This window comes from Suncus etruscus, chromosome 1, assembly GCF_024139225.1.
Source record: "Suncus etruscus isolate mSunEtr1 chromosome 1, mSunEtr1.pri.cur, whole genome shotgun sequence".
In the NCBI taxonomy this organism is placed as follows: domain Eukaryota; kingdom Metazoa; phylum Chordata; class Mammalia; order Eulipotyphla; family Soricidae; genus Suncus; species Suncus etruscus.
Window position 1 is genome coordinate 149,761,924 of NC_064848.1, and position 23,251 is coordinate 149,785,174.

The window sequence follows — 23,251 nt, forward strand, 5'->3', positions numbered from 1 at the left end:
TTAAGGAGCCTCAAGGGCGGGGCGCTCCGGAAGACGCGGCCCAGCGGCCTTGGGCGCCTGGATCCCGGGTTCCCGGCGCTTCGATTCCTCCTTCCTGCGCGCCCGGACCCCGGATCTCCAGCGCCGCTTGCCCCGATCCGGCGCGCCCGGATCCCCCGCAGGTCACGGAGCCGCTCCGAGACTGCTGCGCCCCGATCTCCGCTCCTCTGGGCACTTCAGACCCCAGGCACTCGGGTCCTGCGCGCACCCCGCTTCGCCCCTCGCTTCGCCGGTCGCGATCGCAGCTCGTCCCTCCCGAGTGTGCGGGTCAGCTTCCCGGACCTTCAGGGGTACTCGGGTGGGCCCGGGGGCACAGTGATTGCTCCCCAAGACTGCCCACTTCGGGTCCGGCCCGTGCGTCCCCGTGCGCCCTGGTGTGCAGGGCGCTCCCGGGGGTGCCCTGGCCGCGCCAGGACTGAGGTCGGCTCAGCGGAAAGCGCCCCCCGGCTCTGCGCAAAGTGCTCCCCGGCTGACCGCGACTGTAGGCCGGGACTGGGTACTCCAGCGGCCCCGCCTCGGGGGCGGAGACCGAACCGGGCGTCCCTCCCGGAGCGCGCCGCTGCACCCTTTCCTCCCCGTCTGTGGCGCCCTCGAGGCGGCCGCCGATGCTGCAGCGCGAGTGGGGTGCTGACAGCACCCCGAGGGGATGGGGACCCCGTGGCGCGTGGCGCTCCGGGCGTGCCTAAGACGCGCGCCTCTCCGCAGGGAACCCTGCGTGCCCGGACCCCTGGGGAGCGCGCGCCGGGACCGGCTGTGCTGGCTGCTGGTGGGGACTTTCCCCAAACTCATCTGGGCCCCCGGGGACCTTGGGGACGGCGGCTTGGTGCGCTCCTGTCCGCACAGGGCCAGCTGGAGTGACCCGGCCTCTGGGCAGGGGCCCCTGGAGCGGACCTTCCCCGGAGGGGCCTGGCCCGGCTGCCTGCTGCGGTACCTCCGCATCGGGCTCCGGGCTGCGGGTCTCCTGGTGAAGTTCTTCCCGCTCCTGGTCCTCTACCCCTTCACCTACCTGGCGCCCAGCGTCTCGGGCCTCTGGCTCCACCTGCTCCTGAAGGCCACCGAGACCTCAGGTCCCACCTACATCAAGCTGGGCCAGTGGGCCAGCACGCGGCGAGACGTCTTCTCCGAAGCCTTCTGTGCGCGCTTCTCCAAGCTGCACGTGCGGGTCACCCCGCACCCCTGGGCTCACACCGAGCTCGCCTTGCGCCAGGCCTTCGGGGAGCACTGGGGGAAGAGTCTTTGCTTCTCTCAGCTGGAGCCGGTGGGCTCCGGCTGCGTGGCTCAGGTGTACAAGGCGCACGCAGACCCCGGCCTCCTGGAGCGAAGCTGTCTCCACGGGAGCCGGTGGGGACCGCAAGGAAGCCTGGCTGACTGGAACTTTCTAGAAAGCCTGCTCCTTCCTCTGGCTGAGCCTGCCCGACCCAATGAAGTTACTTCTCGGACCCCGGAGCCCCATCTCATCCCCGTGGCAGTGAAAGTAAGTGCTCTGGGGTCTTCTCTAAACCCTCATTCCTCCTGCATTGCCCAGTTCTGCCAACCTTTGGGGGCCGCTTCTTCTGACTGTGTGTGCGTGGGCCGGGTCTAAGTAGGCTTTCACACGCAAGACCTCCACACTAGCCCCTCGGTCTGTTTTACTTCTTTCCTTGTGTCTCTGTCCCCCGATAGCCTGACCACTGCCTGAAAGCTGTAAAGAGAAGCCTGTTTTGTTGTTCTTATTTGGCTTTCATGGGGACATGGATGCATACCAAGTGTTAAAGTGTGGAGGTGTGCGAAATAGTACTTCAGATGGCGGGCTTGTCTTGCCTACAGCTGACCCCGGTTGGTTCAATCCACAGCACTCCAGATGGTCTCCCAAGCCTGTCAGGAGTAACCCCTGAGTGCAGAACCCAGGAGTAAACTCTGAACACTACTAGGTGTTTCCCCCAAACAAACAAATAAAAAAAGGAAGGTGTGGGTTAGCTGATTTGCTTCTGGGAGGTTAATCAGTCTGGGTTAGGTCGGATAGGGAGCCTTACTTGGTTTCAGCCATTTGGGGAGGGTGAATAGGGATGCTTTTTTTTTGTTTGTTTTTGGGTCACAGCCAGCGGCACTCAGGAGTTACTCCTGGCTCTACACTCGGAAATCACTCCTGACAGGCTCAGGGAACCATATGGATGCCGGAATTCGAACCACTGTCCTTCTGCATGCAAGGCAAATGCCTTACCTCCATGCTATCTCTCTGGTCCCAGGGATGCTTTTTTCCTCTGGTCACACCCAGACAATCCCTATAAGGCTCAACTATTTCTCACCCCTTTTCTCTGTCCACTTAGCACAACTCTGGGGGATCTAGTAGAGACAAGTAGTAGGTACTCCTGAAGTTCCTTCCCTTGGAAAAACCATGGTTTCCTGCTCTAGACCTGAAACAGAGCTGATGAAGGAGACACAGTGTACCCAGGCTTCTCTGGGCTTCACTGTCAGAGTGTCCTGATCATTCCTGCCTTCTGCGGGCTGGGCGCCCTGATCATTCCTGCCTTCTGCGGGCTGGGCGCAGCGCTGTTATCCCTTGCCTTCCAGGCAGGCCATTTCTTTTTCTTTGTCATGCCTCATTTTATTTTAAAGCATTTAGGTAGAAGGCTGGTGTGTATTCTTTGCGTATGGGAGCCCCAAATTCAGTTCCTGGCGCTACATGGTCTCCTAAGCATCCAGGAGGGACCTCTTGAGTATCAATCATGGGTAGCTTTCAGCTCTGCTGGGTAGGACCAAAATCCAAAACACAAACCAAAAATTCCAAAGGAACACAAAGAAAATGTGGGTGGAGTGTAAAATTACCCCACGAGCACCATATCTCCAAGCCCAGGTGAACGTCTGTCTGAATCATGATTGTGCATGAAATACTCCAAATCAGGCTAAGGGTGAAACACGTGTAATCTGGCAGTCTTCTATATCCTATGGAGAACAAGCTGCCTACCAGAACTGCCTTTTTTATTAAGTACAGAGCCCACCCCTAGGTGGGGCAGTAAGGACAGTATAGGTCCCACCCAGGTTTATAAGCAAGACAATCTCTGTTTTGGGGTAAATCCAAGTTGTAAACAAACATACAAAGGAACCATGGATGATCTTTATTTGAGGTAAAGTAAGGTGTAACTTAACAGTAAAGGAGCTATTACTATCTGCATTTGGGGTGGGGTAGGGGAAACTGGGTTGTTAGGAACTTAGCACTCAGGGATCACTCCTGGTAGTACTTGGGGGACCATATGTACCTAGGTATCCTAACTACTTAGAGTGGAATCCAGTTGGTCATGTGCAAGGCAAGCACTTTCTCCTCTATTTGGTCTCTCTTTTATTTTTATTTTCAGGGTCACCTCTGGTGGTTCTTGGGGTAGCAACCCTGTGCCCTCTCTCTAGGCTTCACTGTTCCTCTTCCTGGCAGGTGCTGCATCCCGGCCTGATCTCTCAGGTGCAGATGGACCTGCAGCTGATGAAGATGGGCAGCCGAGTCCTTGGTCTTTTGCCTGGAGTCAAGTGGCTTAGCTTGCCCGAGATCGTGGATGAATTTGAGAAGCTCATGGTCCAGCAGGTAAAGTCCTTCCCTCAGCTGGTAATAACACCTAACAAAAACACTTCTTGTTAGTAGCAGCTGCTATGTAGATGCTGAGTGAGTGAGAATTTGCCCAGTTTACTCTGGCAATTCTGGTGCATGAATGCAAGTAAGCTGATGTAATAGCTCCCAGAGCTTGGTGACTTGGGCACTGAGATGATTTAACTGGTCAGAGGACCCCCCCCCCCCATTCCAGGCACTCAGAGATCCCTTTCCTCCCACATGTCACCTAGATTCACTGTGTCCTAAAGAAAGAGGGCCACGCTAGTGAGACAGGAGTGGTGAGGGTGGATCTGTACTCAGACTTGGAGTTGAAAAGATGGAAGCTTACTGAAAAGAAAAAATCTTTCAAGTTGGGAAGAAACTTAATCTAGCACAATATAAAGACTAGCTCATTTTGTATTGTTTTTCTAGGAAAAATGGGACTTAGCTAACTAAGGATCAGAGGATTCCCATATGTATCCCAGAGGCCTTATTAATGTAAGGCCCATTTGTGACTCTAAGATTGACATCTGTTACTCTTATTTAGCTGTGTTTAAGAACTTTCAGGGTCTATATTTGACCATCTGTTTAGGTATATATTTGACCATCTGCTTTTTATTTCCTAGTCTTCTGTGAGCATAAGGCCTGAGGCCAGATTTATGATTAGGGAAAATGTTAACTTTACCAGTCCAGGAGAGGCAAGTGCTCCCCCCCCCCTCACCCCACCCAGGGATTGTACAAGGATGGGGCCAGGATTGTTTGCCTTTTGGTTCAAATTCAGGAGAGAAAACTAGGATAATGGCTGGAGAGTTAGCACAGCGGCATTTGGGGAAAATAAAAATAAAAGAGAGACCAAATAGAGGAGAAAGTGCTTGCCTTGCACATGACCAACTGGATTCCACTCTAGGTAGTTAGGATACCTAGGTACATATGGTCCCCCAAGTACTACCAGGAGTGATCCCTGAGTGCTAAGTTCCTAACAACCCAGTTTCCCCTACCCCACCCCAAATGCAGATAGTAATTTACTGCCCCACCTAGGGATGGGACATTTGCCTTGCATATGTCCAACCCTGGACGAACCTGGGTTTGATACCAGGCATCCCTTATAGTACCCCGAGCCTGCCAGGAGTGACTTCTGAGAGAAGCTAGGAGTAACCCACTGAGCTCTGCCAGGTGTATAAAAAAAAAAAAAAAAGAACTTGGGCCAGGTGGTATAGCTCTGGTATACAATGCTTGTCATCCAAGAGTCTGTAGGAAAAAGTAGAGTTGGCAAAGGTTGGACAAGTTGGAAGAGTTAAAATTTTTAGCCCTCCCAGGAGATTTAAGGCCTATTTTTTAGAGTACTCCTGTGGCCATTCAGTACTTCTGGGAGCCCCTTAGTCATAAAGTGCCACCCAGAAAACCGGGGAGGGACAAGCCAGTGGTTCTACTCTCGTCCATTGCCTCCATTTTTTTCCTCCATTTATTTCCCCACAGATTGACCTGCGCTATGAGGCTCGAAATCTAGAACATTTCCAGTGTAACTTCCTGAATGTGAATTCCGTCAGGTTCCCCACCCCACTGCGGCCTTTTGTCACCAGCGACGTCTTGGTGGAAACGTACGAAGTAAGTAAGGGTCAGGCCCCTTCCTGGGAGCTTCTGCATCCTTTGAAGGTGGGGGGTAGGGGAGGAAGCCCGAGACTTCCGAGTCTGTCCTGCCATTGGGGTGACTGTGCCTGTCTGAGTTCCACTACACAGTGATTCACTGAACATTAAAAGGAGATCCAGGGCTGCTCAGAGAAAAGAGCAGTGTGTGACCTTGAGCAAAGGTCTTAAAGTTTCTAGATTTCTGTTTGCCAAAAATGTCAAACAGTTGAACTTGCCCAGGAACTATGGGTGTGTTCTATCCCAGAGCACTTGCCAGGTATGTGTGAGGCCCTGGCTTTCCCTGGCATCTCATCACACTGACCCAGGCAGCAGTGAGCAGGGAGTCCCCCAACTATACACAACTAGGGGGCCCCCAAATAAAAATAAGCCAACCTGAGGCCGGAGAGATAGCATGGATGTAGGACGTTTGCCTTGCTTGCAGAATGATGGTGGTTCGAATCCCGCATCCCATATGGTCCCCTAAGCCTGCCAGGAGTGATTTCTGAGCACAGAGCCAGGAGTAACCCCTGAGTGCCACCGGGTATGACCCAAAAACAAAACAAACAAAAAATGAAGATAAGCTTATGACCCAAAAACAAAACAAACAAAAAATGAAGATAAGCTTTTTTTTTTTTTTATGGTACTGGGAATTGAACCCATGATTTCATATATGCAAGGCAAGTACTCAACCCTTAAAGCTACACTCTTGGCCTACATTTTTATATTTTTGCGGTAGCGAGGCACATCTAGTGATCCTCAGAACTTGCTCCTAGCTCTGCACTCAGGAATCACCCCTGGCAGTGCTCAGGGACCATGTGGGATGCTGGGCACTGAACCTGGGTCTGCCACATGCAAGGTAAGTGCCTTACCTGTTATCCTGCAGCTCCAGCCCCATTGTTTTTCTTTGTTTTTGTTTTTTTTGGGGAGAGGGGTTACTCCTGGCTCTATGCTCAGAAATCGCTCCTGGCAGGCTCTGGGGACCATATGGGAAGCTGGGATTTGAACCACCGTCCTTCTGCATGCCCTACCTCCATACTATCTCTCCGGCCCCCATTGTTTTTCTTTTTGAGCCACATCTTGGAGGTGGTGATGGTGCTCAGGGCTTATATGATGTTAGGGATAGAATTTGGGCTCCTGTATGCAGTGTAAGTGCTCATGCTGTCCGGTGGTCCCTGTAGCATTATTCTTTTTGTGTTTGGGGGCCACACAAGACAGAGCTGTGGTGTGCGTGTGTGTGTGTGTGTGTGTGTGTGTGTGTGTGTGTGTGTGTGTGTGTGTGTGTGATGTGGTGCCAGGGATGAGACCCTGGGCCTTGCACATTCTCTACCACTGTGAGCCCCAAATTGATGTGATCTGTTCTCCGTTCTCAATGATCTGTGTTTGTCCTGTGTTTGCAGGATATTACAAATCAATAAACTGCGGGTGGCAGAGCCAGTGTGTGTATGTGTGTGTGTGTGTGTGTGTGTGTGTGTGTGTGTGTGTGTTTCCCTTTAAAAAGGGAATCAGGAGAGGTATGTGCTTAGGAAACAGGTTCATTGGGCCTCTAAGGGATGAGCAGGCCTTCGGGCCACGTTTGCCTATGGCAGAGGTCTCAAACTCAATTTACCTGGGGGCCGCAGGAGGCAAAGTCGGGGTGATCCTTGATTGCAAAGTCAGTAGTAAGCCTTGAACATTGGGTGGTGGTGACCCAAACAACTAAAACAAAACAAAACAAAACAAAAAAAAGGTTCCTCTAGGGCAGGGCCACAAAATGTTGTACGGAAGGCCGAGAGTTTGAGACCCCTGGCCTACGGGATGCGGAGTGAGATGGGCACAGGTGAGGAAGACCGTCATCTCCCTTTGCTTGCAGGAGAGCGTGCCCGTGTCTAGCTTCCAGCAGGCTGAGACCCCGGCACCTGTGAAGAGGAAGATTGCGCAGCTGGGGATCAACATGCTGCTGAAGATGGTGCGTGGGGCGATAGTGGCAGGTAGCAGGGTGGCAGAAGGCCAAGATCAGGACATTTTTCATGCAAGGGGGCTGCCTTTTACTCTTTCATTTTGGTTTGGGGGCCATACCTTGCGGTACTCAGGGCTCCATGCACAGTTCTGGGGATGGTGCTAGGGGTCCATGCATGCACGCCAGCTTTGTGCACCTTTTTTCCTTTTTTTATTTTTTTCTTTCTTTTATTTTTTTCAGGGGTGGAAGCACACTTGAGGGTGTTCAGGAGACCATGTTGGGTGCCAGGGATTGAACTTGGGTCAGCCAGGTATAATACATGCTTCCTACCCCCTGTAGTATCACTTTGCCCCCAGGTTGTTTTACTTTTTGTTTTGCTCTGGGGTAGGCTGTGTTCAGAGGATCCTGTGGTTCTGGAATCATCTACCTGGGTATGGAAACCGAGTCTCCTGCATGTGGAGCAGATATTCTGGCCATGGAGTGCCCTGAAACAAATTTCTCTACCACTGTCACTCTGTCACTGCTCCCCTTTACTGGGCCTGCAATCCTGACTGCAATTGTAGCCTGCAACTCCGCACTGAGGTCTGCCCATCTCTTTGCAGATATTTGTGGACAACTTTGTTCATGCCGACCTTCACCCCGGGAACATCCTGGTCCAGGGTGCTGATGGCTCTTCTGCAAGCCAAGGGCCCCTGCTGCAGCCTCCGGCCACACCCACCTCACACCCATTGCGCCTGGTGTTGCTGGATGCAGGCATCGTGGCTCAACTGCAGGCTACTGACCTGAACAACTTACGGGCAGTCTTCACGGCCGTGGCCTTGGGCCAGGTGAGAGCCTGAGTCTGAGAAGACAGGGCCAGTCTTTGAATCCTGTGGGGAAGTTTGGGGCCCCTGAGTTTTAGTCACTGTGGTGAGGAACATATGGATCAGGGAGAGGAAGGCATGGTCAGTGCAGGGGTGTGTGCATGACCCTCTTGAAAAGAATCTCTCTCTCTCTCTCTCTCTTTTTTTTTTTTTTTTGGTTTTTGGGCCACACCCGGCGGTGCTCAGGGGTCAGTCCTGGCTGTCTGCTTAGAAATAGCTCCTGGCAGGCATGGAGGACCATATAGGACACCGGGATTCGAACCAACCACCTTTGGTCCTGGATCGGCTGCTTGCAAGGCAAACACCGCTGTGCTATCTCTCCAGGCCCTGAAAAGAATCTCTTTACTGGTGCTGTTGTGGCTCGTAGGCAAACAATGGTTTTTGTTTTTCATGTTTTTTTGGTGGTTCTCAGGAATCACCCCAGGCGATGCTGGGGGACCATGTGCAGTACTGGGTATAATCTGTTAAGTTCTTCTTTTTGGCCCGTTTCTGCCTGTGTGTGTGTGTGTGTGTGTGTGTGTGTGTGTGTGTGTTCTGGGGGCCACACCTGGAGACGCTCAGGGGTAACTCCTGGCTCTGCACTCAGAAATCACTCCTGACAGGCTCAGGGGACCATATGTCCTACCACTGTGCTATCACTCTGACCCTGCTTTTATTTTTGGGCCTATCCTTGTCTTGGGGCTATCCCAGCACTACTCAGAGGACCATGTGGTGCTGGGTATGGAACCCAGACCTCTGTACACCAAATGTGTTGAGCAGCCTCTGCTCCCTGGGCCAAGCTGCTGGGCAGTATGGACATTAGCCTCTGGGACATAAGGCCTACAGGCATCATGGAGTGGAGTATGTGAGGTTTGGAATATTCACCCCTGACTCTGATGGGCTCTGCTGCTTGAAAGTTAAGTTCTAGAGGAAGGGATTTAGGAAAGTGCTATGTAGAACTAACACTGAGGAATGTATCCAGAGGGACAAAGAAGAATCTCTCACACTCAAGCCCCATACAGACATACAGAGTGGATTCAGTTTCTGAGTTCTGTCCTTGCATCTGTGAGGCCCTGAGTTTGACCCCCAAGTCCCTCTGCTTCAGTTCTTCAGCAAGAAAGACCCTGGGTGACCGAAGCAATAGCACAGCAGGTAGGGCATTTGCCTAGCATGTGGCCAACCTAGGTATGATCCCTGGCATTCCATGTGGTCCCCTGAGCCTGCCAGGAGTAATCTCTGATCACAGAGCCAGGAGTAACTGAGTGCTGCTGGGCATGATCCAAAAAACTGAAAGAAAAGAAAAGAAAGAAAGAAAAAGGAAAAGAAAAAAATGAAGAAAAGAAAGACCCTGGGATAGAGAAGGCCAGTGAAAATGCCAATGGCATCATTAAGAGGCCAGATTCAGGGGACCCTTGCTCCAGAGAGTCTTGCTCCAGAGACCCTTGCTTCTGAGAGGCCAAACCCAAGGCAGCTTGGGCCAAAATAGTGTGCAAGTGCATGTTGGTTGCCTCCGGGAGGAAGACTGGAGTGGAGAGTTTGGGGGTTGCCAAGAAATCAGGCAGGAGAACCCAGGAGAGTGCCGGTGGGCCAGAGAGCAGGCTGGGGACATCGGGAGCTTGAGCTGCTGGAGCCTGAGCTACACACACTGGCCTGGCTTCTGCCTAGTTGGGAGATGTGGCAGGAAGGTGGCTGGGTTCAACGCCACCTGACCACATGGAAATAGGTGGGTCAGTAGCAAGGCTGAAGCAATAGAATTTGGACGATCTACTTTTGTTTGGGGACAACTCATGGTTCTGCCTTCACTAGTTATTCCCCACAGTGCTCTGCCAGTGATGCAGAGATTGAATTCAGAACTCCTGCTTGCAAGGCCTGTGCTGCATCCCATGAGCTGTCTCTAGCCTCATTACATCTAGAATTAGGTCTTTATGCCTCTAACACTTTCTCCCTCCTTCCCTTCCATTTTTTCAGTGCTGAGGTCTGAATCCCAGGACTGATGCCTGCAGGCAAGTATATCCCGAACACTCAGGTCTCTTTTCTTTGGGATCTCTCAGGGCCAGAAGGTGGCAGAGCTCATCTTACATCACGCCCAGGCCAATGATTGCAGGGACGTGGAGAGCTTTAAGGCAGAGATGGCTACTCTAGTGACCCAGGCCAGAGAGAAGACCATCACTCTGGAAAAGGTGAGTAGACCACCAGAGCCAGACAAGTGTCTGCTTTTCTCATCAGAACCCATGCTTGGCCCAAGGTTTCCAAGGTGCTGAGTTTTAAATTAATTTTGGGTATGCATATGTTAGGGCTGGCAGGGGAACACGCTGGCGAATGGGGATTGCTGTTTCTGGTTCACCATGCAGCTTACATTCTCTTCCAGCTCCAAGTCTCCACTCTTCTGTCCAGTGTCTTTAAGCTGCTGATGACTCACAAGGTGAGGTGCCAGGAGCTCCCCCAGACCCCAGCAGGCTGGGAGGACTTTGAGGAAGCAGTTGGGTGCTGGTGAGAGGTGCTTGTCAAGTGGCAATTTCTGGGTTGTTTTTGGTATTGCCAGTGATTGAACCCAGGTCTTCATGCCAGTGTTCTATTGTTGTTTTAATATAAAATATAAAGTCTAGGGGACAGAGAGGTGATGCTAGAGGTAAGGCGTCTGCCTTGCAAGCGCTAGCCTAGGACGGACAGCGTTTTGATCCCCTGGTGTCCCCTATGGTCCCCCAAGCCAGGAGCGATCTCTGAGCATATAGCCAGGGTAACCCCTGAGCGTCACCGGGTGTGGCCCCCAAAACAAAAAACAAACAAACAAACAAAATATATGTATATAAAGTCTAGAGTCCTAGTGTTGGGGTGAGGCCTTCCTTGGCTTGGCACCTCTTGCCCCTTCAGTGGACCGGTCTGGAGAAGGGTAGTAGTAGCAAAATAATTTCACAGATAGAGTTTCTTTGGAGTCAGCTTGCTTTGTTCCAAGGCCCTAACTGTCATATACTTTTCCTTACATGGCTTCTATGCTAAGTCTTTCCAAAGCAGCCACTTCTCTGCTCCTTCTCTGGCTCTCTCACCCTTATTCTCCCTTTCAGCTGTTGTCCTTGCTTCTTTGCTGCTTCTCTCTCTTATCCCCTCCAGGCAGACTCCTCTTCCCACCCCTTTCAGGTGCGGGTGGTTCTGATCATTCAGGTGGGATAAGCAAAAGTTGGAGGAGGGGATAACCACACCCTACCATTGAGACACTTTTTTTTTTTTTTTTTTTTGGTTTTTGGGCCACACCCTGTGACGCTCAGGGGTTACTCCTGGCTATGCGCTCAGAAGTCGCTCCTGGCTTCTTGGGGGACTATATGGGACGCCAGGGGATCGAACCGCGGTTCGTCCTAGGCTAGCGCAGGCAAGGCAGGCACCTTACCTCCAGCGCCACTGCCCGGCCCCAAGACACTTTCTTTTTTTTTTATTTATTTATTTATTTATTTATTTATTTATTTATTTATTTTTGGTTTTTGGGTCACACCAGGCAGTGCTCAGGGGTTATTCCTGGCTCCAGGCTCAGAAATTGCTCCTGGCAGGCACGGGGGACCATATGGGACGCCGGGATTCGAACCGATGACCTCCTGCATGAAAGGCAAACGCTTTACCTCCATGCTATCTCTCCCCAAGACACTTTCTTATCCCGACTTCTAATTGGTGATTTGGTTTTTGGGGTCACACTTAGTAGTGGTTAGGGCTACTCCTAGAGGTACCTGGGGAGACGCTGTGGTTGTATGGGGGCATAGGGGCTCTGACATACAAAGCCCATTGGGTCATCTCCCAGGCCCCACAGTTGTGCCTGTGAGCCCATCAGACCAAGGTCCTGGGAATCTCAGCTGCAGAACTTATCTCTAGAGATGTGGAAATGGCTCCACTTAGCCTTTCCTGTTTTGCTTGCAGGACTGGTGATACTTTCTTTGGCTTCTGGATTAGGGGTCATACCTGGTGGTGCTCAGGGAGCCTTATATAGTGTCAGGGATTAAACCCTGGGTCTGCTGGAGGCAAGGATAGCACTTTATTCCCTGTATATCTATCTAGCCCAACACCTGGGGATTGGGAAGGCTGAAATAACTCTGAGGGAATGGGCCTGGCAGGAACAGGACTGGACACACCTCCCTAAGAGTTCAGTGTTAGTGGAGGAGGTGTGGACCTCAAGCTCATAAATGAGATTGTACTAACAGAGATCACAGCCTTGCCCAGGGAGCTGCCTTGATCTCCGCCCTGCTGTCACTTTAGCATTCAGTTCAGGCAGACAGCTCAACTGTCTCGAAGGCCAGCACCAGTGCCAGTCAACAGGTAGATGCTGATGGCACATGGGTTCCACTTGGACCTACCTCTGTCCTCATCCTCATCCACTTGAGAAACAGAGTACTTGTTTGTTGTTTTTGGGTCATCTCTTGCAATGCTCAGGAATTAAACATGGTGGGGCTCAGGGGACCATATGGAATGCAGGGGATTGAACCTGGGTTTGCAGCATGTAAGACAAGAGCCCTACCCACTGAACTAGCTCTCTGGCTCCAAAACATTATTTTTCTTTTTTTCTTTTTTTTTTTTTTTTTTACATTTTTGGGTCACGCCTGGCAGTGCTCAGGGCCTACTCTGGCTCTATGCTCAGAAATCGCCCCAAGCAGACTTGGGGGACCATATGGGATGTCGGGATTAGAACCACGGTCCTTCTGTATGCAAGGCAAATGCCTTACCGGTGTGCTATCTCTCCGAGCCCAAACATTATTTTTCTAAGGCTCACATTGTGGCTGTATGCTTCCTCCTCCAGTAGCTGTAAGTAACAACCACCATGAATTTTAGTTTCTTCCCTAGAAAGCAGAGAAGGTCTAGTTCTGAGGACTATGTGATCTCTTGTGAATTAGCATTACTATTAACCTGATTCCAGTCATGTCTGACCAACATCAGCTGGCTTTTTTTTTTTTTTTTTTTGGTCACACCCAGTGATGCTCCAGGGTTATTACTGACTCTGCATTCAGCAATCACTCTTGGTGGTGATCAGAGGACCATATGGGTTGCAGGCTATAGAATTTGGGTAGGCTGTATGCAAAGCAGGCGCCTTATCTGCTCTACTGTTCATTCTGGCTCTAGCAGTCACTTAAAAGGCTCCTGGTGGGCCTGGTGATAGTATAGCATTGCCTAATACGTGGCTGGCCCCATACCCAGAACCACATATGGTCCCCGGATCACTGAGCCAGGAATAGCCAGCCTCCTAGTACTATGGGGTATAGCCCAACTGTTACCCCCCCCCCCAAAACCAGAAGCACAAACCATGCTGGTGGAGGGGGTGTGGATTCCTTTTGTAAGGACAAGAATTGGGTTTGACTCCTATTATCACAAACAAGTATAATAAAAAGGCAAGGTAGCATTACAACTCCTTCAGAATGAGTCTTAAGATTTGATTGTCTGTCTACTATCCATTGCTTTTTATTTTCTTTTGTCACTCCTGGCAGTGCTCAGGGGCTACTCCTGGCTCTATGCTCAGAAATCGCTCCTGGCAGGCTTGGAAGACCATATGGGATGCCGGGATTCGAACCACCATCATCCTTCAGCATGCAAGACAAATGCTGTACTCCATGCTATCTCTCTGGCCCCATCCAGTATTTTTTTTGTTTGTTTGTTTTTTTGTTTTTTGGGCTATACCCGGTGGCACTCAGGAGTTAATCCTGGCTCTGCGTTCAGAAATCGCTCCTGGCAGGCTCGGGGGACCATCTGGGATGCCGGGATTCGAACCACTGTCCTTCTGCGTGCAAGGCAAATACTTTACCTCCATGCTATCTCTCCGGCCCCCATTGCTTATTTTTTTTTTTTTTGGGCCACACCCGTTTGACGCTCAGGGGTTACTCCTGGCTATGAGCTCAGAAATCGCTCCTGGCTTGGGGAGACCATATGGGACACTGGGGGATCGAACGTGGTCCGTCCAAGGCTAGCGCTTGTAAGGCAGACACCTTACCTCTAGCGCCACCTTCCCGGCCCCACCATTGCTTATTTTTAAGTTCTTCACATACACAGAACTAGAAGGCTTCATAGTGCAGGTCTGGAGAGATTGAAGAAACTTGGCTGACCTGGGATCCATTCCCTACATCCAATATGGTCCTCTGAGCACCACCAGGAGTAACCCATAAGCACTGCCACAGAGTTCATATTGCATGCCTTATATCTCTCCTATATATTTCTAGTAGATGGAACTTGGAGAGTATTGATGGGGAAAAGATGGAAAGGGCGGGACTGTTAGGACAGTGTTGATAACCACATAGGCAGTGATATGGCCAACCCAAAGATCTCACAGCCAGCCACTGTGTTTCTGATGCAGGTGAAGCTTGAAAGCAATTTTGCCTCCATCGTGTTTGCCATCATGGTGCTCGAGGGGCTTGGCCGCTCACTGGATCCCAAACTGGACATCATGGATGCTGCTAAACCCTTCTTACTCAAAGGATTGGCCTCCAACTCCTGATTGGAGCCCCATGCTACTGGGACATTGGCAAACTCGGGTGTGTGGAAGGTGTCCCTTTGCTTTTCATAAGTATTTGTGTCAGAATCTGAAAAGCTTCAGGCTACGTGGGGATGGAAAGAGAGGGAATAATATCTATCCAGTCCTGGACACTGGGTCTAGGGCCAAGGGCACACTAGTTCAATTCAGAAAGAATAAACTTATTTTGTTTTCTTCTTTCTTTGCTGGTCCTTTACTAAAATGATGGATGCTGTGGCTACTTCTCAGACTGATATTTCGATTATGTATGTAGAGATCACAGATTGTACAGTGGTTAAGTGCTTGCTTTTTTGTTTGTTTGTTTTTGGGCCACATCTGGCCACGTTCAGGGGTTACTCCTGGCTATGAACTTAGAAATCACTCCTGGCTTGGGGGATCATATGGGACACCAGGGGATGGAATTGCGGTCTGTCCTAGGTTAGTGCATGCAAGGCAAATGCCTATGGCTTGCACCACTGCTCCAGCCCCATTTTCTTGGTATTTTTGTTTGGGTCACACCCAGCACACTCAGGGGTTACTCCTGGCAGGCTCAAGGGGACCATATGGTATGCTGAGATTCGAACCATCATCCTTCTGCATGCAAGGCAAACCCTTACCTCCATGCTATCTCTCTGGCTCTTTTTTGTTGTTTTTGGGTCACACCTGGCAGCGCTCAGGGATTACTCCTGGCTCTGTGCTCAGAAATTGCTCCTGGCAGGCTCGGGGGACCATATGGGATGCTAGGATTCAAACCACCAACCTTCTGCATGCAAGGCAAATGCCTTACCTCCATGCTATCTCTCTGGCCCCCAAAGTCTTGATAAGTTTTAATTTATATTTTTCTGAAAATTTAGTTGAAATAATAACAGATTTATTTGGAGTTTTTGAGGAAGGGGGAAGGAGAGAGTATTGCACTTGGGGTCAGAGCAATAGCACAGCAGCAGCAGGGCGTTTGCCTTGCACACAGTCAACACAGATTGGACATCAGTTTGAATTCCCCCAAGCCTGCCAGGAGCGATTTCTGAGCACAGAGCCAGGAGTAAGCCCTGAGCAATGCCGGGTGTGGCCCCCCCACCCCCACCCAAAAGTGTATTCCTCAAGAGGAACATGGGGGCCAGAAAGATAGCACAGCAGAAGGGCATATGTCTTGTATGCTGCTGACCTGGAATGGACCTAGGTTCAAGCCTCAGCATCCCTTAGGGTCCCCTGAGCCTGCCAGGAGCAAGTTCTGAGCACAGAGCTAGGAGTAACCCGGTGCCGCTGGGTGTGGCCCCAAAACAAACAAACAAAAAAAGAAGAACATAGTCTTCTCCAAAGTAGAGAGAATACCTGTACACAGGCCAGAATTAAGCATGGAATCTCAAGCAGAGGATGTGTGCGCGACATGAGCCTATCTTACTTTTTTTACAAGGTTTAAAAACCAGCAACCAAGGGCCCAGAGGAGTAACAGAATGGGTCAAGGCTCTGTTTTGCAAGCATGTAGGTCACGAGTCAACTCCCCAGAGTACCATGTGTACTGAACGTGATCCTGGCAGTCATCCTGTTTGTTGTCTAGGTCGACAGGCAATTCCTGTTGCACTGTAGTTGGGCATGCAAGCACCACTAAAAGGTTTATATAACCCTGGCTCCTGGCATGTGGTAACCTGAACACAATCATAACCTGTGTTTCAACGAACACACACAGAAGTGCATGTAGAGCAACACAGACCTCAGAATCCGCCACAAACAAGACAGCTCCCACAACGTCTAATAAATATACTTATTATTTATATAATAAAAAACTAAATATATAAAAATAAATATATTGAAATATTTTAGATTGTAGATTCTCCCCCCATCCCTCTGAGATTGTAGATTCTATTGTGCCTTTTCCTCAGCCTTGAACTCCTGGGTGCCAAGCCCAGGTGACTCAATACCTGCATTTCACCTGACTGCTCGCCATAAAGTATCAATAGTAAAAGTCTGCCAGTTTAGTCGTGCTGGGAAACAATTTGGGGGCTTCTTCAAACATTAAGGATAGAACTGACACATCTTGCTCACATCCAGAATATAAACAAACAAGCAAATGGTAAAAAAACAAAAAGATGAGATAATCTCCCAGATAAACACTGAGATGTGTTCCAAAGAACTGGGAACCAAATGACTTCAGGAGGCGAGGAGGCCGGTAGGTGGCATAACCGCCCGTAGGCGGTTGGTCTGATTGCTCTGCATTGTAAAAGTAATTTTTAGGGGATCACACCCAGCAGCGCTCTGGGGTTCTCCTGGCTCTGTGCTCAGAAATCACCCTGGCAAGCTGGGGGACATATGGGATGCCGGGAATCGAACCCGGGGTTTGTCCCGGGTTGGCTGCGTGCGAGGCAAACGTCCCTATTGCTGTGTGCTATCCCTCTGGCCCCAGCTTCATGCTACATTCTATAAACTCCTCTCCATTTTCCTTTGGTTTTGTTTCTTGGGTTGTTGTTTGCTTTTGATATTTGGAGGTGCCTACACTCAACGGGGTCGGGACTTACTCCTGTCTCTTGGATGGAAAGCCGGGGATTCGAATATGAGTCCATCCCGGGTTGGTCGGTCGTGCAAGGCGAACTCCCTACCGCTGTGCTATCGCTATTTCTGCGGCTCCTGGAAAAGGATTTGTAAGGTATTGTCAGCTCGGATGCTGCAGTAAGAAAGTCAACAAACTGGGGCCGGAGAGAGAGCACAGATAGCTGCACGCAGCCGATTCCGGACGGATGGTGTTCGAATCCCGGCATCCCAGGTGGTCCCCGGAGCCTGCCAGGAGCGATTTCAGAGCAGAGAGCCAGGAGGAACCCCTGAGCGCCGCCAGGGGTGGCAAAAAAAAAAAAATAAATAAATAAAAAAAAAAATCAAACAAACCAAGAAAAAAGGACGAAAGCTCGGAGAGTCCGGACCCTCATCTCGCGAGACGGAGCTTTCACGGCCAAGGCGCCGTCTCCTCGCGAGGCCCAAAGGCCGCCCCGCCCAGGACGACACCAACGCCGGGTTCCGCCGAGTGCACCCGACCCGCGTCCTGGGCCGGAGACTCCCCGCAGCGGAGCTCCCGGGACATCATCCTCCGAGGAATGACAGGCGCGCGGCCCGATGACGTCATAGAGTCGCGGGGGAGTGACGGTCAAGCGGAAGTACCGGCGGGTGGGCGGGAAGACCGTCTGGACGCGGGCGGACATGTCGGCGCTGTCGCGAGCCGCGCCCTTGCTTTCGCCTGGGGAGGCCGCCTCTTCAAGGGCCTCGGGGAGCGGGAGGCTGGAGGCGCCGGAGTGCGTCGGTGAGAGTCGGCGGGGAGTGGGGGCCTCGCCTGTTTCTAACGGGAAGTGTCGCTCCGTGCCCGAAGCGCCCTTCATCTGGACGCCCGGCCCTCTCGCCAGCATCCGGGACCCGGCGGCGCTCCGCCCAAAGCATTCTGGGATTTGTAGTTTGGCCGCGCGGGGCGAGTGGTAGACGCCTGTCAAAACTTTTCTGCTCGAGTCAGAAGTGCGACGCAGGGTCTAGCAGGGGTCTCAAACTCAATTTACCTGGGGGCCGCAGGAGGCAAAGTCGGGGTGATCCTTGAGTGCAAAGTCAGTAGTAAGCCTAGAACATTGGGGGGTGTGACCCAAACAACTAAAACAAAACAAAACAACAACAACAAAAAGATTCCTCTAGGGCAGGGCCACAAAATGATGTACGGAGGGCCGTTTGCAGCCCGCGGGCCGCGAGTTTGAGACCCCTGGTAGAGGCCTTGCACCCCCTTATGGCGCTCCGTGTCCGCTAGGGGAGATCCCTGAACAGAGAGCGTTGGAGTAAGCCCTGAGCACTGTCCAGTGTGGTCCCCACACAAAATCCAAACAAAAAACGTTCTTACTCCTGGGGCGAACTGGTCCTGGGAGTTCCCAGGCGAATCTGGTGGAAGCTGGAGTTTGGGGAGGTGAGGGAGAGTGTACTCGTTGGTGGAGAAGACGACTGGAGAGACTCAAGAAGCGACAGAGAAACTAGGCTGAGAACCCTGGGGCCGGAGAGGGGATGGCAAAAGGGGCCTATCCGGAAGGAGGGCATTAGTGAGTTTTGGAGGTTCAATTTTGTTTTGGGGTCATACCCAGCGGTGCTCGGAAAACTGACTATGGTCTAGGAAAAACGTGGTCCATGGTTGGAGGCCAGGCATTGCTTTCTCTTTGAGATGTCCTCCCCAGCCCCCAATTAGCTGTTTAATTTTCTTAGTTTCTTTGGCTTTTGGGTCACTCCTGACTTACTCCTGGCTCTGCGCACAGGAATCACTTCTGTCAGTGCTCGGGGGGACCAGCAGGGGTTGCTGGAGATCGAATCCAAGGTGGCCATGTGCACAACAAATGTCCTACCTACTGTACTATGGCTCCAGACCCTAAAATTAATTTTGATTTTTGGGCGCTCCCAAGGAGAGCTAAAGGCCACGGGCCACATTCAGTGGCACTTGGCCAACTGGTGGTTCAAGGCTAGTTCCCAAGAATGAGGAGACATTCAGCTCCAGGGATGCGGGGATCAAACCCAGGTGGTGCCCGCTTGGATCCTAACCGTGTTCTCTCAGGCCTGTATTGGTCGCAGCAGTAGGATTATTAGAGCCTCTTTCCTGGTGCACAGCTTCTGATCACTCACGAAATGAAAACCAGGCCGCCTACTGAGAGGCCATGCACAAATCTACTGTGACTTTATGGAAAAGCAAATGTTTCTCAGGTGTGGAGGGAAGGAGAAATGCTAGGTGACGTTTCTGGCTCTGAAACTTGTTTGATTATTTCCAGGGCTGGCGGCGGGCCACACATTGAGCCCCGCTACCGTCAGTTTCCCCAGCTGACCCGCTCGCAGGTGATCCAGGCTGAGTTCTTCAGTGCAACCATGTGGTTCTGGATTCTATGGCGCTTTTGGCATGACTCGGACGCTGTGCTGGTGAGCATGGGTCCGGGTACTTTCTGGTGGAGGCGGGCACGTGAATAATGAATGGTATGGCTAGCTTTTTACCAATTTTAATTTTCCTTTTTATGGGGCAGAGGCTCACCTGGCAGTACTTGGGGGCTACTCCTGATGGTTGGGGGTTGAACCTCCCAACCACATGTACAACTTATATGACCTTTTTTTTTTTTTTTTTTTTGGTTTTTGGGTCATACCTGCCAGCGCTCAGGGGTTCCTCCTGGCTCTATGCTCAGAAATTGCTCCTGGCAAGCTCGAGGGACCATATGGGATGCCGGGATTCGAACCAGTGACCTTCTGGATGCAAGGCAAACGCCTTACCTCCATGCTATCTCTCCGGCCCCGACCATTTTATTTATTTTTTATTTTATTTATTTATTTATTTATTTATTTATTTTTTTTTTTTGTGGTTTTTGGGTCACACTTGGCAGTGCTCAGGGGTTATTCCTGGCTCCACACTCAGAAATTGCTCCTGGCAGGCACGGGGGACCATATGGGACACCGGGATTCGAACCGATGACCTCCTGCATGAAAGGCAAATGCCTTACCTCCATGCTATCTTTCCGGCCCCGTCCATTTTATTTCTAATCTTTGGATATTTAATTTTACCTTGTTGCTATTAGATGCTTTTTGTGTTTTGGTTTAAAATTTTTTGTTTTGGGAGGCCGGAGAGAGAGCACAGTGGTAGGGTGTTTGCCCTGCATGCGGCTGACCAGGGAGGGACCTGGTTCGATTCCCAGCATCCCATATGGTCCCCCAGCCTGCCAGGGTCGATTTCTGAGTGCAGAGCTAGGAGTGACCCCTGAGCAATGCTGGGTGTGGCCCAAAGACCAACCAATCAATCAAGTTTAAAAAATCTTTTTTGTTTTGGGGGCCTATACCCAGTGATGCTCAGGGCTTATTCCTGGATGCGACACTCCAGGCCCATGTCTGGTGGTGCTTAGAATCGACCAGGATCAGCTTCTGGGCAAGTACCCTAGAGGTTGTACTTGCTCTCTGGCTCTCTCACCTTGTAGCCCTTGTATCTAGCAAGAGTCCTGCTTAGTATTTGGTTTATCTTTTTTTTAGTTGAGTTTTTGGTTCTGCTTATAGGAATCCCACTATTGACTGCACGTGTCAAACCACATCCACCAGGTTCTCCTGGGGGTGGATCATGTAGGCCTTTCCTTTTTGTGGGCTTTGTCTTTTTCTCCCTTTTTCCTCTTTACAGTCTTCCCCCATTTCTTCCCCTAATTATTTTTGTTGTTTCTGAGGCTTGAATACTGACTTTATACAGACAGAACATGTACCCTATTATTATTGAGCTACTTAATTATATCTCCCACCCCGATCCTTTTTTTGGATTGACCAGTGCTGCTCAGGCCCTTCTCCTTCCTGTCTCTGCACTCAGGGATCATTGTTGGTGGGTTCAGATATCATGGGGTTTCAGAGATAGAACCCAGACCAGCTGCATGCTGGGTAAACAAGCTACTCTCTGTACTATTATAAAGGGCCCCGGCTCCCTTTTGAACCCCGTTTTTTCCTTTTGTCTTCTGAGCTAATATTTTCTGGGGCTATTATACCCTTTTTTTGTCCTTTTGGTTAGAGTATTTTTTTCTTAGGTCTTCCTTTCTCAGATGAAACAGCCACTGAGATGAATGTCCAGCCCATAGTTGCCATATTTGAACAGGGAGATAATGTTGGGGGTCCTCACTGTTCAGCCTGCTTGGTGTCAATATGGGGTCTGCACAGCTTTTCAGTGGAAGGGAGGTCATCCACCTGCATCAATATCAGCCAAACTTCAATCCTGTGGTGAGCCTGGAAATTGGGCATGAGACCCTCCAGCAGAGCTGGGCTTGGCTCTGTGGAGAGGGGTGTCCTCCACTGTGGCCTAGTCGCAGAGGCTTTGGGCCTCAACATGTGTGGTGCATCTCTGGAGCTGCCTCTGAGTCTGTTCTTTGCATTCAGAATTGCCTGAGGCCTCACTCTGAAAGGGCCCCAGGCTGAGGGGAACTTTTGGGAGTCCAGTTGGGAGAATTGGTCCCTGTGTTATCTCAGAGACCCTGGACTGGCCCATTAGGCTTCCTTCTTTCCCCTCCAAGATTTCTTCTGAAATGGAGCATGTTGTGTGGAAAGTAGATTCTTGACTGGTTTTCACTGGCCACCTGCAGGGTCACTTTCCATATCCAGACCCTTCCCAGTGGACGGATGAAGAGCTGGGGATCCTTCCTGATGATGAGGACTGACGGTAGGCCATGTTTCTAGTCTTTTCTGCTTTGTTTGGTTTGGGGGACATACCAGCATTGCTCAGGGACTATATGTGGTGCCAGGGATTGAACCCGGTTGGCTGCGGGCAAGGCAGGTACCCTCCCATTACTCTGCGACTGCTTGTGCTTTTCCTTGTGGGGCTGAAAAATGTAGTTTATGCATGTGGCTGAGCTATACCCTGGGCCCAGGAAATAAATTTTTGTAAATAGTTATAAAGCCTATGGTCTTGGTTTTTCCAGACCAAGTGTTTTTTTTTTCATTTCAGAAGGAAACTATGAGAATGAGAGAAGGGAGGTTTGCTAGAGGAAATGTTGGTCAGTGTGATGGAGTTTTTGGTTGTGTGAGGCTTTGAGTTCCATCCCCAGTACTACCAAGAAAATAACGAAATAATGGGGGTGGAGAGATAGCACAGTGGTAGGGTGTTTGCTTTGCAAGCGGCTGACCCAGGACCATCAAATCCCGGCATCCCATATCCTGCTAGGAGTGACTTCTGAGCCGAGAGCCAGGAATAACCTTTGAGTGCCACTGGGTGTGGCCCAAAACACAAAAACAAAAATAGCTGGAGAATACAGGGTTTAATGTGCTTGCCTTGCATGGGGCTAACCCTGGTTTGATTCCCAGCAACAGCATCTGGTCTGTCAAGCACTGCCCAGAAGCCCCCTAAAAAGCTGATGTGGTCCTGAAAACTCCCCTTAAATTACTTCCTATTCATACAAAGAAAAAAAGCCTTAGAATCCATAAAAGATAAGCAGTAATGATGTTTCATTGTTCCCATTCAATCTCTTATCAATATGAAAATTAGAGTGTGGGATGAGGAAGAGGAGGAGGTGGAGGATGGAGGCAGATAGCAGCACCCTAGCAGAAAGCCTGGGGGGGGGGGGGACTCAGGGCGGGAGCCATAGGTTTGCTCCCAGGCATCCTCAGGGAATGCCCTATATACCCCCCAGATGTCAACTGTCAGAGTGCTGACAGTCCAGCAGTTGGAAGAGGGCCCAGATCTGTTAAGCTGCCAGCCCTGCATGTCTTCCTACCTGTCCTCTCACACAGGCCTGTAGATCCTGTGGCAGAACCTGCGGATGATCCTTCTCCTCTGGGGCACCTTCCCCACCTATGGAGGAAGTAGCCATTTGGGTATGGGTCCAGAGCGGGAGGAAGTACCTGAAGCTCTCTGCTCTCCTTTCTTGCAGGGCCACGTGGATGACTTCCTGGCCTTCCTGTTGTACATTCATGCTGTAAATTAAAGTAGTCAAGAACAAAAAACTGCGTTCTGGATGTTTCTGCTCCTGACAGCCACCCTTTTTGGTTCTTTGCTGTTTGATGGGATCATGGGCATCCATTGGTAAACACATGACTCTCCTAATCAGTGAGATCTGAAGGGCTCCTGGCCTGACCCTTGGTGAGGGGCAGTGACTGTGGGCCTGACCCAAAGCCTGTCCTGCACACGTTGTCCAGCAGGCCTGGCCTCCTGGGCCGAGGGCTTGTCCTCACATGCCAACTCAAAGTATGGATGGAAGCGCCACCATCTGTGGTGGTATATTCTTCCCAAGTGCCTAGGGTTAGAACCACATGTGCCCTGTTCTTGGTGAGCATCTTGTGGCTGG

At 50.9% G+C, this 23,251-nt stretch overlaps 2 protein-coding genes across 2 annotated transcripts; both read left to right on the top strand.

The window, feature by feature from the left end:
• Positions 1-484: 484 nt before the first annotated feature.
• Positions 485-14,673, top strand: ADCK2 (aarF domain containing kinase 2). Its single transcript, XM_049774698.1, has 8 exons — positions 485-1,513; positions 3,446-3,592; positions 5,072-5,200; positions 7,071-7,166; positions 7,760-7,984; positions 10,051-10,179; positions 10,368-10,421; positions 14,316-14,673. The coding sequence occupies exons 1-8, from the start codon at positions 686-688 to the stop codon at positions 14,454-14,456; spliced, it is 1,749 nt and encodes a 582-aa protein (XP_049630655.1). The 5' UTR covers positions 485-685; the 3' UTR covers positions 14,457-14,673.
• A 2,976-nt stretch (positions 14,674-17,649) lies between these two features.
• On the top strand, positions 17,650-22,910 carry NDUFB2 (NADH:ubiquinone oxidoreductase subunit B2). Its single transcript, XM_049775858.1, is given in 5 exon segments — positions 17,650-17,693; positions 17,696-17,754; positions 19,238-19,382; positions 21,554-21,630; positions 22,838-22,910. Coding segments are annotated over 4 exon segments (318 nt in total). The 5' UTR covers positions 17,650-17,654; the 3' UTR covers positions 21,629-21,630; positions 22,838-22,910.
• Positions 22,911-23,251: the final 341 nt, after the last annotated feature.